Source organism: Pelodiscus sinensis, chromosome 16 (genome assembly GCF_049634645.1).
Source record: "Pelodiscus sinensis isolate JC-2024 chromosome 16, ASM4963464v1, whole genome shotgun sequence".
Lineage (NCBI taxonomy): Eukaryota > Metazoa > Chordata > Testudines > Trionychidae > Pelodiscus > Pelodiscus sinensis.
This window is the reverse complement of record NC_134726.1, coordinates 26,800,354-26,817,032: the sequence shown is the minus strand read 5'-3', so window position 1 is coordinate 26,817,032 and position 16,679 is coordinate 26,800,354. Positions and strand designations below refer to the sequence as shown.

The 16,679-nt window shown below is 44.5% G+C and overlaps 2 protein-coding genes across 7 annotated transcripts in view; one reads left to right on the top strand and one right to left on the bottom strand.

The window, feature by feature from the left end:
- CHLSN (cholesin) overlaps nucleotides 1-16,679 on the top strand; it is a 236,458-nt gene that overhangs the window by 58,628 nt on the left and 161,151 nt on the right. The window lies entirely within an intron of this gene.
- Nucleotides 1-16,679, bottom strand: part of LOC102456427 (uncharacterized) — a 47,503-nt gene that overhangs the window by 11,103 nt on the left and 19,721 nt on the right. The window contains exons 2-3 of one of the 2 annotated variants that reach the window (XM_025178694.2): nucleotides 8,773-9,068; nucleotides 290-451 (exon numbers count right to left, since the gene is read on the bottom strand). The exons of the other annotated variant lie outside the window; for it this stretch is intronic. Of the exons in view, the coding sequence (XP_025034479.1) occupies nucleotides 290-353 (64 nt within the window). The 5' untranslated portion in view covers nucleotides 354-451; nucleotides 8,773-9,068. The remainder of the gene's footprint in view (nucleotides 1-289; nucleotides 452-8,772; nucleotides 9,069-16,679) is intronic. 2 annotated transcript variants of the gene reach the window in all.

The window sequence follows — 16,679 nt, the reverse complement described above, 5'->3', positions numbered from 1 at the left end:
CTTCAAATTGATTTTTCAATATAAAGTCACTTTTTAATATTTTAGATAACAGTACCAATTTTCACATTAGTTTCCAGGTAGCATATATAGTTTAATAGTTGTAGCAAGACAAATCCTGACCTCACTACTATCTATGCTCTGCTTTCCCTTTTTCTTTGTAGATGTGAAACTAGTGCTTTTCTGTTGAGCAGAGGATGGGAGGGATTCAGTGTGCCTTAGAGCAGGGATCTGTAGGGTATAGTGGAAAAGGTGTTGGATCTGTTGCTGTGTGAAACCCACTCTTCCTCACCTTTCCAAATGGTAATGCATATATGCAATGCAATAGCTAGAGGTGTAGTCACAAGTGGCTTCATTATAGTGCTATGGCTGATATGAAGATTCCATGGCACTTGGCCCCTGCTGACCTCCTTGGAGCACCACCTGTTGTACTCATGCTGTGTGCTGAAAGATGCTAAAATAAACAAAATATGAAATAAAAAAACATATTTCCTTAATATTTAAGTTTTAGATTCCTTATATTAAGATTAGCTTTTTTTTTATATAATTGAAGTCCATGCTGAGGAGACCATTTAAAATTAATGGGAATTACTCCTTGAGAACGACTCAGAAAGAAATGTCTTTTCATAGTATTGGAGCTTCATCCATTAATATAATATAATCTTTTTATTTTAAACACTGCAGAAGCCTTGTGCTCTAAAGACTGGTAAAATTTAATTTCCCTCCCTTAAATTTTACTTTATGTTCAAAGATACATTATGCTGTTATTTGTTAAGTTTCACCCAAGAGCATGAGTTTTACAGTTATAAATTCCTGAAGAAAGAGGTTTTTACAGATAATGCAGACATGCTGTTAACTGTAATGGGTTTAATGTTACTCTAATAATTCTGCTACCATGAAAATGTTTTTTTCTTTTAAGCAAATAGGAAATATAATAATAATTTGTTTGAGAGAAACTAAATGCAATAAATATGGATTTATAAATTTTTATAGACTAGCTAAAAGCATAATTAATTCACTGTCAAAAAAGAGTTTGCATGCACTTTGCACTGGAAAGTCAACTGCTTTGGAAAATATGGATTTATTTCTCATTGAGTAGGTAATTTAGTTGCAAAGGAGGAATATATCAATTTGAAGCACTTCCTTGCAGTAGATAATGAACTCAAATACTTTGAATTAGCAAGTTTTAAGCTTCTACTGACAAAAGTAAAGTTCTAACATTGAAATAGTTTGGTTTAGTATATCCAGAGTTTAGAAATATAGCATATTTTCTGAGCTTTTTTTCCTTCCACTTTCTTGGCATACAAGCATTTTAATTTTGCACTAAATTATACTTTTAATGCAAGTTTCTGAACTTGATTCAGTTGTATGTAAAGCTGATCTGTTCAAGCAGTATCTGTGGACAATGAATTAGCAAGTGATATAGTAGCACACTGGATTGTTTCCCTTAGCTGAAGATTCTGTATAGCCCATGTTAATGACAGGAATAATGTATCTCCAACTGTACATAAGGCTTTTTTACACAGAGATCTGATGACCTAAACTCTGAATATGAAGGTATTTTTAAGCTGACCAACTCTCATAGAAAATTATAACCTTAACTTATGTAAGTAACTTATGTATTACAGAAATAGATGTTTATTTATGTTCTTTATAGATAAAATCAAATCCTCCTATTTCCGCATCTCTTGTATTTTTTCTTTTTCCACCCTCTTGCATTTCTGATACTTCTATTCACTCCCCAATTAGTTGTTTTAATATTATATCTTTTGCAAAAGTCGTTTGTGATTTTGATACACAAACACACACACACATCTTATGACATAGAAATGACTAATCTTCCGTTGTATTTCCTTAAATAGTACTCTTCTAGATCATTTTGCTATTGGGAGTTCTCATTATATGACTAGGAAAACGAGCACTGCAGGAATAGCTTCTGCAAACAGAAGACATATCTGTTTCAGATGTGTAGGCTGTGGAAGAAGAGCCCGCTAGGCTAAGACAACACCTGTCTCACATCATCTTGCATGCTCCAAGTTTTCAACTCCAGAGCACAAGAGGCTGATGGACAAAACACCTTAAATGATTTAGAAACCTGGATTCCCTTCTAAAAAGTGATTTTTCAAGTGAACTTAGGCTCCTAACTCATTGAAGAACATAAGAACAGCCATACTGGGTCAGACCATAGGTCAGTCTAGCCTAGTACAGGCAGTCCCCAGGTTATGTACAAGATAGGGACTGTAGGTTTGTTCTTAAGTTGAATCTGTATGTAAGTCGGAACTGGCGTCAGCCGCTGCAGAAACTGATCGGTTTCAACCGCGGCTGAATCTGGATGCCAGTTCTGACTTACATACAGATTCAACTTAAGAAACCCAGGCGTCCCCAAGTCAGCTGCTGCTGAAACTGATCAGCAGCTGATTCCAGGAAGCCTGGGGCAGAGCAACTCTGCCTCGGGCTTCCTGTAGTCAGCGCTGGTCAGTTTCAGCAGCGGCTGACTTGGGGACGCCTGGGGCAGAGCAACTGGGGTGCTGCTGGGTGGCTCCACTAGCGCGGCTCCTCGGCGCTACTGGAGCAACCCAGCAGCACCCCAGCTGCTCTGCCCCAGGCGTCCTGATTCAGCCGCTGCTGAAACTGACCAGCAGCGGTTGAATCAGGACGCCTGGGGCAGAGCAGCTGGGGTGCTGCCGGGTTGGTCCGGAGCAGCGCTGCGGGATCAACCCGGCAGCCCCCAGCTGCTCTACCCCAGGGGTAGGCAAGAAAAGCCTGGTCTGCTGGGGGGGGGGGGCACTAGCTGCACCCCCCCCCCCCCAGCAGACCGGGGGGGCAGGAGCAAAGCCGCGGAGAACGCCCGCAGCAGGACAGCCCAAGCGCGCCTGGGCTGTCCCGCTGCGGGCGTGCTCCGCGGCTTTGCTCCTGTCCCCCTGGTCTGCTGGGGGGGGTCTAGCAAAGCCGCTGGACCCCCCCCCCCCCAGCAGACCAGGGACACCCGAGCAAAGCCGCCCAGGCGGCGGGAGTCCCGCTGCCTGGGCGGCTTTGCTCCGGGGCAAACGAGCAAAGCCGCCCAGGCGGCGGGACTCCCGCCACCTGGGCAGCTTTGCTCGGGTGTCCCTGGTGTGCTGGGGAGGTCCAGCGGCTTTGCTGGACCCCCCCCAGCAGACCAGGAAGACCGGGAGAAGCTTTTCTCGCCCCGGAGGACACGGGTGGCGACCCGCCGCCCGTGAGCTCCGGGGCGAGAAAAGCCCCATTCGTAAGTGCGGATCTGACATAAGTCAGATCCGCGTAAGTCGGGGACTGCCTGTATCTTGTTTGCTGACAGTGGCCAATACCAGATGCCCTAGAGGTAGGGAACACAACAGGTAACCCTCACGTGATCCCTCTCCTGTCACCCATTTCCAGACAAAATTTTTAGGTGAAAATTTAGGTGAAAATTTCTAAAGCATAGAGAGAGGAGACTAGGGATGTAAGTGAGTAGTTAAGTAGCTGACTACCCGATAACCCTAGGTGTATTGGGTAGTCAAGTCGACTATTCACTTTCCCCTTCACCTTGCTGCCTCTGAATAGAATCTTTATCAGAGGCAGCAAGGGCAGGAGGAAGCAGGAGCCAGTGCTGGGGGGAGCCAAAGCCAGTTCCCACCAGTACCGTCTCTGCTGTGACACCTGGCTCCCCGTTGTGTTGCTGCCTCTATCAGAGGCAGCAGCTTGGAGGGGGGGGCCGGGGAAGCTGCTGCAAAGCCGCCTCTGCCCACAATGGGCCAAAGCTCACCACAGGAGAAGGCTTTGCCAGCAGCAGCCCCTGTCCGCAGAGCGTACCAGCAGTGAGCTGGGATACCCACACATGGACAGGGGCTGCTGCTGTGAGGCAGCCTCTGCCAGCGGTGGCTGGGCTCACCCTGAACAGGGGCTACTGCTGGAGCAGCCGCTGCCCATGGCAGCCCCTATCTGCAGGCAGTTCCAGCTCCCCTCTGGACATGGGCTGCTGGACCTGATGCAAACTGGGACTAAGTAATCCGGGTCCTACTGCCACTGTGCCTCTGCAGTTTAAATAGTAGGAGCTGGCCTGCCTGTGCAGCTGGCTCTTAATACATTTAAACTGTGGAACTGCAACAGCCTTCCCTTATCGACTGATCATGTAGTCAATAAAAAATATTATTGACTACATAGTTGGTGGATTACCCGCCTCTTAACAACCTTAGAAGGGACAGTAAATCTGGAGGTGGAGAAATGTCATTAGATATTGGAAGGTATATAGGATACATAACAGAATGGACATGCATAAGTTATGTTTCATTTACAAGAAATTAAAGCATTTGAGTTACTAATTAACAGGACCATTTTGGGGTTAGTTGTTGAGTGGAGGGGAATTTGTGAAAATTGGAATGAAAATCTTTTCAAAGGTGACCTTGGGGAAAAATACAATTGGGTTGTTCATAAAGGACAGAAAGGTTACATGAAATCTCTACTTAAATGTTAGTGCTGATTTCTCAGTCGTGCATATTTAGAAGAGTGTAAAAAGTGATTTTCTACTTTGATAATTAGGGCAGGTCTAAACTACTATACTAAGTTCATCTCTGTTAGGTTCACTTATTATCAGAATTACTGTGATGGCTAATGTCCATACTTCTGTTGGTGGGGTGCGTCTTCCCCAATAGTGTTTCCAGCAACTGAAAATGGGGGATTGCGTGGGGCTGAGTGTCAGGGCTCACAGCTCCACATAGCTCCCAGCTGGGAGCTCAGCTTCCCCCTGACTTCTCTCTTTCCTGAAATAGACAAGATAGCCAACAGCCAAAGTAATTAATGCAGTGTCATTACAGACACTGTCTTGCCCTATCTATACTGACATAAACTGTATGCCTCTTGTAGAGCTGGAATGACATTAGTGTAGTAGGGCACTTATGTTAGCAGGAGCAAGGCTGCAATGTAGACACCGACAGGTCAACATCAGCTGCCTTATGTCAACCTAAATATAGTAAAGGCCAAAGCACAAAATGAGATTAAATTAGACACACAAAGGGTAACAAGAAAATACTCTACAAATACTTTAGAAGCAAGAGGAAGCTCAAGGGCAGAGTAGGCCTATAACTCAAGAAAATAATAGAAAACATGCTAAATGACTTTTTTGTTTTTATCAAAAAGATTAGTAACCATTGAACATCTAATATAGTGAATGACAGTAAAAATAAAGTACGAGCTGAGGCTAAAGTAGAGAGAGAAGTTAAATTACTTTGACTGTGTCTACACTGCTCAGTTAATAGTGGCACTGCTGTGCCACTAAAGCCTTGCTGCTCTAAGGCATGCGATGTAGCCACTCTTTGTTATCAGGAGAGCTATGTCCTGATGACAAAATAAAATCACCTCCAATGAGAGGTGGTAGCTTCATCAGTACAAGAGTGTCTCCCTCTGACAAAGCACTCTCCTCACCAATGCCTATTAACATTTTTGTTGGTCACCTGTGTGGTTTTTTTAACAACATAAATGCAGTATAGATGTAATCTTAGCCAAGTTAGATGTCTTCAAGTCGGTAGGGCCTGATGAAATACATTTTAGAGTACTCAAACAGCTTATTGAGGAGATATCTAAGCCACTAGCAATCATCTTCAAAAATCATAGAAGATGGGGGAGATTCCAGAGGACTGGATGAGGGCAAATACAGATCCAATCTATGAAAGGGGAAATAAGAACCATCCAGGGAATTACAGCCTGCTCATCTTAATTTTTGTACCTGGAAAAATAATGGAACAAATAATCAGTTTGCAAACAATGGTCCGAAACTTTTCATGTCATGCACTTCCTTAGCCCTGTTCATGCCTCCCTTCCAGGAGTTGTGGTCAACAACTGGAGCTGGGCTGCAAGTCAAGGGGTAGAGGTTAATGCAGATAGGGTTAAGGGGGCTATAACCACAGCTGAGGACAGAACTGGTAGTGGAGCTGGGGCTGAGATCAGAGCCATCGTTGAGAACTGGAGCCAGTAGTGGAGCTGTGGTGGGCACCAAGGTTGGGGGTTAGTCTGTGGCCAGGGATGGGAGTGGAGCTGTGACCAGTCTGCAATCTGGGCTGAGCTGGGAGCCAGAGGCTGATGGCAGAGCTGGGGGCAGAGTTGGGGTGGGTGGTACTCCCTCTCCCCCTCCATGGAGGCTGACCCCACTCTGCCACACACCCCTGAATATTCTTCCACATCCTTCCTAGAAGGAGCATGCTCCATAGTTTGAAATCCACTGACCTAAAAGTTGAGGTGAAAAGTAACACTCAACATGCATTTGTCAAAAACAAATCCTATCAAATCAGTTTAATAGCTTTACTTGAAGAGTAACAGGCCTTGTGACTAGGAGGAAAGTGGTAGATGTGGTATAATTTGGCTTTAGTAAGGCTTTCAATACTGTCTTGGCTGATCTCATAAACAAACTAAAGAAATACAGCCTACATGAAACTACTTTTCAGGTGGGCTGACTGAAAAACTGTTCCCTGATCGTAATCATCGATGGTTTACAGTCAAGGTGGAAGGGCATATCGAGTGGGGTCCCTCAGGAATCAGTCCTGGAGTTTGTGGATGGATTGCAAATGCTTTGGAGGATAAGATTAAAATTTAAAATGGTCAGAAGTAAATAGTCTGAAATTTAATCAGGACAAATACAAAGGACTATACTTCAGAAGAGACAATCAATTACACATATATAAATAGGGAAAAGACTACCTAGGAAGGAGTACTGCGGAAAGGGATCACAGGGCTATAATTGATAACATGCTAAATATAAGTCAACAGTGTAACACTGTTGTAAAAAGGGTGGCAATCGTTCTGGGATGTATTAGCAGAGATGTTGTAAGCAAGACATAAAAGGTAATTCTTCCGTTCTATTCTTCACTGGTTAGGCCTCAGTGTCCAGTTTTAAGCATTACATTTCAGGAAAGATGTGGACAAACTGGAGAAAGTCCAGATGAGATAGAAAACATGATGTATGAGGAAAAGAGGTAGAAGAGAGAGAAAATTGATTGGATTTGTTTAGTTTGGAAAAGAGAGGACTGTTGGGGGGGGGGCATAAGTTTTCAAATACATAGAAGATTATTACAAGGAAGCTGGTGAAAAATTGTTCCCAATTTCTGAGGATAGGACAAGAAATGATGGTCTTAGACTGTAGCAAGGGAGGTTTAGATTGGACATCAGGAAAAACTTGTTGACTGTCAGAGTGGTTAAGCATTGATACAGATTGCATAGGCAGTTTGTGGAATTTCCGTCATTGGAGGTTGTTAAGAACAGATTAAACACTCCCTGTTAGCAATGGTCTAGTTATTACATAGTCATAGTTTGAGTGCAAGGACTGGACTGGATGGCATTTCTATTATTCGGTATCTAAATGACAACTTCTTCCTTTGTAGATCTGCATCCTGGGTGTATTCATTCATACATGCTTATCTTCCAAATTTTGGAGTAGCTGAATGTATTTATTTTTCAACGCTGATTAGGTTGGCTTATCCTCAAGTTAGATCTTACAAACTTTAGTTTGAGTTATGGAAATGGTAAGTTAAGGTTTCATGTGAATTTCAACACTATTCCATGGTCAAGAGAAAGCGGCAGAAGTCTTGGATTGTGTCACTACAGTTTTTTGCTCACAAGTTTAACTTTCATTACCTGTGCAGCAAGAAAATGAAGTTCATGCATTGACAGTGGCTTCTTTTAGTTTCTCTTGGGAGGCTTTAAAGAATAAAAAACTGCAGATAGACGATCCAGAATTTGTTCCTCCCAAAATCAGATAGTGCAGTGCTACCTTTTGGCTTTGCAACTACTCTCTTATATTGACTTGCAGTCAGGTACAAATTCTTTCAACTGTTAACTGCATGCCAGTTAGTCTGCTGCTAAACAAGGCTTGTCTGACTTGCTGCCTTTGTCCATGTCTTTCCCTTGTTGCTTTCATTCCCTTTCTTGTTGCCAGGGAACCTTCTCGGTGGCCATGAAATACTAGTTTCACCAGTCTTTCTCTCCTTGAACATACTGAAGAAAACCCGTGCATGAAGGGGTCAAAATAGGTCAGATTTTGGATCCTCAAATGGGATGGGGTTTTTTAGTAAGCACTGCCACCCTGATATGATTGCTCTTTAGGAATATGAATGAAAGACCTGGTCCATGCTACAAAGCTAGGTCGATATAAGTCACCTTGCATCAACCTTCTTGTGCATGTTGCTATACTTCAATTTTGTCTCCTGCTGCCATAAGTGCTCCATTACTACCTGGCTGTAACACCATATCCTTGGGTGTCATTGAGCCATGGTCAGCATACTGTGTTTGATGCAATGCAAATATAGACACTATATGGCCTATATTGACCCTGTTCTGGGTGAGGTATCTCTGTCCAGTGTGCTAGGTGCATGAGGTGAGAAGGGAAAAAACTGTATAGGCAACCACTTAGTCTCTGTGTTTCTGGCTCTCACTATAAAATTTGGTAGTTTGGCGAGAGGCAATGAAATGCCCTTCTTGTCAGGGCAGTGTGGCCTAATGGCTGGAGTCAGTAAAGTGGCCTTTGTGCTCATGGCAGCATGACCTTGTGACCAGAGTCAATAAGGGTACCCATTTGGGGTACATTGTGGCCAGTTCTCTTGTAGGAGAAGAGAGGTGTCACTATGTAGTGCCCAGGGCAGGGGGACGTGGGCCCTCCCTGCTCCTCTGAGTCCCAGCCAGGGCCCTGGTGGTGACAGGGAAGCTCCTCACCAAGTCAGCAGAGATCCTGACACTGACTAGTTCCCTGGCTCACTCACCAGAGAAGAGTCTGAAGTCTCGGCTACTACTTACCCTTTCTGCCCTGGCAATGTTCTTCAGTTCCCACGAGTCTCTAGGATCCCCAAGTGGCGTAGCTGCTGCTAGCACGGTCTCTTCTCTGTGCTTGTCAGGCTGCTTGGAGTCCGTCTGGAGCACTCTGTTGCGTGGCTCAATATTTGGGTCTTGTGACAGCTCCCTGGAGAGATCTAGTGGAGACTGAGAGACACTTGCCACAAACCGCGAGGAGGAGGATGGGGGGTCATGTGACTGGGATGTCCAGCTGTGCCAGCAGTGAGGATCTTTTTAAGACTACTGCTCTCCAGCTAATCCTGGAAAATGAGCACAATGAAGGAAAAGGAGGTTAGGGTAAGTGAATGCATTTCTCATTGCAATGTACAAATGAAGCCTGACTCCACTGCAGCAGGATGCATAGTGACTTTTCATTGATTTATTTGTACTAGAAGAGGTAGCAGTACAACATACAGAAGAAAGGTTATCTGCTTTTCCTTCTGCTATAGAGTTGGTCGAGGTTGGGGGCGGGAGGGGGAAAGGCCGTGCAGAGCAATTTGTTTATATGCTAAGGACTGTCCCATGAATCCTCTTTAGCGATCTTGATGAAACTTTTGTGGAGGTGTACCCTCTCCCAAAAGTTTCTAGAGCTGGCAATCTTAGTTCTTCCTCCATTGCAGAACACTTTCCCACACCAGACAGCAATTGTTTTAACATGTATAATTGCAGTATACAAGCTAATGCTATATGGGCTTAGGTGGCTTCCTAGACACCAGCAATGGGTGTGCTTTCTATACTATTTTTGCACTCAGATAAGAGAGATCCGCTAAAATCACCACTTCCTGTGGAAAATAGTGACAGTTCCCAGGACCTTTGCCCTGCACACACATTCAGAGAAATAGGGCCTGATATTTTTGCTACAAACAATTTGTCGTCCTACTCTGACTCCTGCTCGCCATGACTGGGATGGGAGAGCAGCGGTGTACAGAGGAGCTCCAAAACTGAAGTATCAATAAGTATGTCTTGTTTAAAACTTCTGTGGAACAAGGGAAGGGTTTTCCAAAACTTAACTTTTGCTTTCTGTTGCCTATAAATATAGTTAGATCTGTGTGTATATCATTAGCTGCTGCTATTGTGGCAGTCCTCCTCCATACCCAGAGAATGCCTGAATGCGATAAGGAAAAGGGGGACCCAGAGAATATGTTTAGTGAGATCCTGCATTGAACTGGGAACTCTGAAAAGTGAATATTGTAAACAGTTTGGAGAAGGAAAGAGCAGTTGGGGAAGAGGCCTAGAGACAGAGAGGAAGACGCATAAACATATAAAGAGACTTTTCTAGCAGCAGAGATAAATGCTGCAGACTCTTGCTGACCACCCGGTTCAACAATCATGGTCTTGCTTCCCTTGAAGTTTTTATTGTAGTTGTATTTTATTGCTCATTGCTTTCTTCTCTGGTATTGGTACTGTGAATAACTAACTATTTTTGGTAAATAAGTCATTTTTATTACATTCATGATGTGCTGTAGAATGCCTGTTGCTTCTGAATGCACCCATTGCTTCTGAATACACCCATTGCTTGTAATTTTATGGGGTGATAGATAGAGCCCATAGCATCAGAGTTGAACACAGTGTTGTAAATGTCTGGCAACCATCACAAAAATGAATTAATGCATTAACAGTCTTATATTCATAGAAGCACACTGAGCACCACATATTTCCTCATAGCTTCCAAAACTTCAGAACCAGATAGAGCACAGTCCATACCACATTGAGCTCTGTCACACTGAAACACAGAAATGTGATCAAATCTCAGCTTAAATCTGATGTTTTGAGAGCTAGGTCTTGAAGTGTTCAAGCATTTGACCTTGGAGAACTGCAGATATATTTAAATTCACATCTAGAGTAGGGATGTTAGCATGTAGTCAGTTAAACAATTATTGGTTAATCCTAACAACTACATGCCTCCACCTCTCTCTGTGAGAGGCAGCAAGGTGGGGAGATGGGAGCCAGTGGGAGGCAGATAAAAAGGCAGCAGTGCAGGAGGTAAGTGGGGGCAGGTGGGAGCTGGAACTTGTAGGAAGCCAGTTTTCAAGCTGGCTCCCTGCATATACCAGCTTGGCTCCCGCAGAGCTGGCTCCTCCTATCTCCCCTGCTCTCCTGTGCTGCTACCTCTATCAGAGGCAGCACCGCGGGGAGTGGGCAGGTGGGAGCCAATACACATGAGGAGCCAGCTTCTTGGACCTGCCTCCCCCTCTTGTCTCCCACAGGGACAGGACAGCAGGGCGGGGGCGGGAGTGGGAAGGGGGTAGATGGTATGCTCAGTGAGCTGGCTTTCAAGAGGTACTAGAATGGGAGCTAAAACTCTACAGAGAAAAAGATTGTGCTTAAGTCAACCTATTTTTGTAGACCTCCAATATTTTGGCTTTCATTGAAAGAGCGGATTCCAAATATTGTCAAATTGAACTTGAATTGCATAAATGCTGCCTCAGACTCTGCAGATGTAGAGAAGCTTTTAACTACACAATTCGATCCTTTCTGGCAGAAGGAAATCACTAAGGGTGTGTCTAGACTACATGCCTCCTTCGACGGAGGCATGTAGATTAGCCAGATCGGAAGAGGGAAATGAAGCCGCGATTAAAATAATCGCGGCTTCATTTAAATTTAAATGGCTGCCCCGATCTGCCGATCAGCTGTTTGTCGGCAGATCGGGGGAGTCTGGACGCGATGCCCCGACAAAGAAGCCTTTCTTCATCGACACAGGTAAACCTGGTTTCACGAGGCTTACCTGTGTCGATGAAGAAAGGCTTCTTTGTCGGGGCATCGCGTCCAGACTCCCCCGATCTGCCGACAAACAGCTGATCGGCAGATCGGGGCAGCCATTTAAATTTAAATGAAGCCGCGATTAAAATAATCGCGGCTTCATTTCCCTCTTCCGATCTGGCTAATCTACATGCCTCCGTCGAAGGAGGCATGTAGTCTAGACACACCCTAAGTGAGGGAAAAACCTGAAAACACCATTTTCTGTATTATAATTTAAATATAAATACGGGATTGTACCAAAATGCAAGACAATGATTAGCAAAAATGCAAGACTTTCATGTGTGAATGTCTGAGCCATTCCACTCAATATTTTGCTGTTTTGTAATGTAATTTAAATGAAAACTGAGGATTTTAACTGGAATGCAGAGTATTGGTTACAAAGTACTTGTAAATTTAATTTCATGTGTTTAGGAAACTCTGATTTGTTGTTGTGAGTTTTTTCTGTATTGAAATTAAAATAAATTGTCAAAATATTTGAAACCTTCACGATTATATTACATTCTTTTAAAAAATAAAATATGCAGAATTTTCACAAGAGTAAAAAGATACAAGTGTCATGCATTTTTTTTCCTGACTGGCTAACACTGCATCAGTGATGCATGCCTTGTGAGCTGTCAATGCTTGCACAACCATAGAAAAATAGCCCTTTCTGTTAATGTATTCTGTGGCCAAAGTGCCCTGTAAGCAGCACAGCTATTTTCTGAGCCCTGCTCAGAGGTTCAAAGCTCCTCTTGCAGGCAGAGAGCTCAGCTGGTTGCAAGGCAGGGGTGTCTGTAAACAGCAGCTAAAGGGTGCCACATGCTGAAGACCTCCCAAAACATTTGTTGTTTTTTAAGTTTATCCTGTACAGACTAACTTGGCTACCCCCTGAAGCTTCTTAAATCCCGTGTTGCTAATTAATACATGGTCAATGGTATTTCTTTAAGACCAGATCTTTGCTTTGTGGTAGAGTTCTGGTTCTTATGTGAGTCACATGTAGCAAGTTTAGGTGTGATGCCAGTTTTGTAGGATGAAACCTTATTTGCAGGGTCTTTGTAACATGCATCTGTCTACAAACCCTGAAGCCATGTGTTAATTTGTTCTGGGGCTTCTACTCTTCCTCCAGTGGAAGAAGGCTAATTCCCTATCTTTGTACAGCATCTTTGTCATCACTAAGGGTACCTTCCAGCAACTAGACACAGGTGTCTTGTAATATATTTTCTTCTCCACATATGGACTGCTTAATGTGTGTGTGTGTGTGTGTGTGTGTGTGTGTGTGTGTGTGTGTGTGTGTGTGTGTGTGTGTATGTTGGTGGTGCATATCCACACACTACCTCTATATTGGTGTTGCACGTGAGAAATTTCAACCCTCCCAAAATAAAATTTAATCTGCCTAAAGATAGAAAATGTTATCAAAACATGTCAAAAGCTGCTGTCAAAACAATGATATATAAATACACACACACACACACACACACACACACACACACACACACACACACACACACACACACACACACACACACACACTACTATTGCCTCACCACCTCATTGCAGGAAATGATTAATGGTTCTGCAAGCTTACATGACAATGGTCCCCAATAAGGATTTTCTGATTCCAAAAGTGATTTCCTACTGACCAGTAGGAATCATGCTTTGCAATCTCCTGAAGTGTGATCGCTCAACAGTTAGTGCAGGTTTTGCTCTGATGTGCCTATGTTGGAAGCTTGGCACTCAGAGGTGGTCATTTGGCTTTGTGCATCCAGAAGTTCTGCAGCTATTGCTTGATGTCCCAAATCTACATTACAATGTGATACTGCCTATCAGTGCTTGTTTCTTGGACATAGAAGTGGCATTTCCACCATCTGCAGTTGCATTGTGAGGGTTACTAAAAGCCTTGAATTTTTTTTGCCTATATCACAGCAATCTGTCCTCTACAAATTTGTTGTGCCCCATTGCTGTGGCTCATCCTGCAGCTCGGTGAATATCAGAGGCATATTCATCTTATGTTTGCAGTGCTCATGACACTAATGGAGAGCTGTGTGGGCTCAGTGCTTATATCAGAGATTATGGACTGTGAGAACTATCACAGGTTTTGCAGATTTAAAACAAGCAGGAAAAATATGGGATATGCATGACATTATTGGATGAAGTAAGTTGCATGTAGAGAGCTTGCCTACTTGCTCACAGTCACCCCGGCGTGACTTAGTTCTGCCTCACCATGCATTGCCAAAAGTCAATGTATTGGAAGATGGCAAGCAGCATAGTAGGATACGTGCCCATAGCGCACAACATTGTGTATCAATACAAGCATTCCTAAGTATGTGCAGTGCCAGTACAAGGAATCAAGTTTGCATGCACATGAGCAAACTGATTGCTCTATGCCAGTGATCACTTTTAAAATGTCATGGCAAGCCAGGATCTATCCCATCCTTTCCCTGATACCCCACCCCTTTCTTGAATCCCTGCCCTCTCCAAGCCTTTCCACAGATTACCCATTGCTAATGGAAACTCACCGTTAATTACATAATTACACCTGAGCCATTTTGCTAGGACTGCAGCTGGGGAGAATGGTTTAATTTAAATGATTAAACAGATTAAGTGTTTAACGGTCTCATGTTAGTTTATCAAACTTCATTTTAAATAAAGTAAAAAATGTCCAACACAAAAGGTTTCCCTGTTTTCTTTATTTAAGGCAGGGATGGGAAACCTTTTTGAGGTCAGGGGCCACTGACCCACAGAAAAATCAATTGGGGACCACATGAGAAGCAAAAAAAACTCCTCCCCAAACCCCCAACTTTCATTGATGTGGCCCCCAAATCAGACACTTCATTCTTCAAGCATTCCAGCGCCCACGGGCTGAAGGGAAGGGACAGGGAGGACTGAGGTTCAGAGCTTCCCATAGGCCAGATGTACTTTTCTGGAATTAGTGGATTTTGTGGACCACCGTAGGCTATGGAATGGGAACAAAAATGAGGGGCTTAATGTGCGGGACAAGCCTGCCCTTAAATGGGATTAGGGATGCAGAATCTAGGTGGGAGGTGGGGTGCAGGACGGGGTGAGGAGAGCAGGGTCTGGAAGGGAGTTTGGTGGGGTGAGGGTATATGAGGGAGTTTGGGAGCAGAATGGGGTTGGGGGACTAACGCAGAAAAGGTGAAATGGTTAGAATGCAGCCAAATAGCTAGCTGGAGGGAGGCAAAGAAGTGGGGGGGAGTAAATGAAAGTGCAGCTTCCGCAAATTGTATGTATCTTCTCCCCACTCACATCTTCCCTCTGCTCTAGCCTCACTCCCCTCAGCCCCATCACCCCTCCCCCGAAAGCCTAATTCCCTCTGCATTACCCCATGTCCCTCGGTGCAATCCCTGTCCCCTCCCATCCTGTCACTTCAGCCTGATCCCCTGTATCACCCTATGCTCCTCAGTGCAACCCCTACCCCCTCCCATGCCTCTCAGGGCATCCCCTGCTTCCTCCCATTCTGACCCCGCATCCCTGTGCCCTCAGCACACTCACCGGCATGGCAACAGCACTGAGACTTGCAGCCTCCTGGAAGTAGCACTGGGGCGAGGAGAGCAGGTAGGGGGCAGTCTCTTCCTTGCCTGGCCCAGCCCTTTGCCTGTAGACAGCAGCTCTGGGGCAGGCAGAGCCCGGGGCTGCCCAGGGTTGGCTCGCCGGGCACAGCAGGGTGCTGGGGAAGGGGCTCCCTGACCCTGCACAAAGCCCACAGGGAACAGCGCGGCATAGCCTGGGTCCCAACGTTCTATGTGTGCCGGCCACCCAGCCCTGGATCTGCAGAGCAGGTCCAGCCCTGCTCCCTCCTGGAGCAGGGGACAAGAGCCGGGGATGCACATGCACCTCTTCTTCCCTCTCCCCTCACCCTCTCAGCAGGCAAGTTAACAAAGAGGGAAGCCATCCTTCTTTGATCCAGCCCAGCTGGAGTGCAGCTGACTGGGGCGGTCAGCCTGCCAAGGTTGCACCGTGCTCCAGCTGGGCTGCATCAAAAAGAGGCAGCTGGCTGGCCACAGCGATCAACTGTTTGATAACCACTGCTCTATGCTAACTTGTGTCAACCAAAGTTTGTAGTGCTAGGTATGGCCAAAGAAACTAGACTGTGAGGCAATGAAGGGAAGTTGGGCACAGGGAGTAGGGGTATGTAACACGGCAGCCCATATTCATCATAGTAATATAGTTATTGTATAACTGTTTCATTTTGTAGAAGGTAGGTCATGTAGGCTATAGAGCTAACCTGCTTTCTTGGCTATACATATATAAATGTATTATATCCTTATGGTTTTGATTGTAAGTTTCAGTAGGTTTATATTGGCATTCTGGCTGAATCACAAAGCTAGCATGCACATGACTGGGACCTTTCACCCAGAGAGCAAAGTCTGTGTGCATATATTTGGGACCTTTCACCAAGAAAAAGCAACCTTCAATGGCATAGGGGGCTTCCAAGAATACCCTCAAAGCTTAGCAGGTACAACATTACTTAGGAAAACCTGGAATAACAGGTTAAGACTAGACCGAATAACTGGGTAGGACAGAAATAACAAATGTGATAGCCACAAAAGGCCCATGGCAATGAATTGATGCATATGATAATACATTGAGATCACTGACCTATAGGAAAAAGATGCTTCACCATTAGAGAGGTGAGGAAATACAAATAAGGAGAAAAGGAAACATCCCTTGATGAATGTATCCAGCATAATAACTTGAGCGTGACCTAGTGTAAAAGTGACATCCCAGCCAGGCGGCTGTAGGAGAAGATGATACAGTCCTTCGGAGGTGCCAGAATGATGGCCACTGATGCTGCTAATGGGGAAGGTGAAAGTGATGAGGAAAATGGCTAACGTCTCAGGTTGTTCTAGAAGGAATGGTGTGAGTATATGCTATGAAACTATAGATGCACATTCCCTATCTTATGAATTTGGGGTGTTTGTGACTGTGCTAAATGTATTAGTAAACTATATTTTTAAATATACAAGAATTCCTATAGTGTGGGCATTGCAACTGTGCACATCGGGGTTCCCAACTATAGAATAATTCAGCGGTTTTCAGACTACATGTTGTGACTCAGTATTGGGTTGTGGAATGTCAGGCACTGGGTCTTACTGCTGCCTGGGGATCAGACT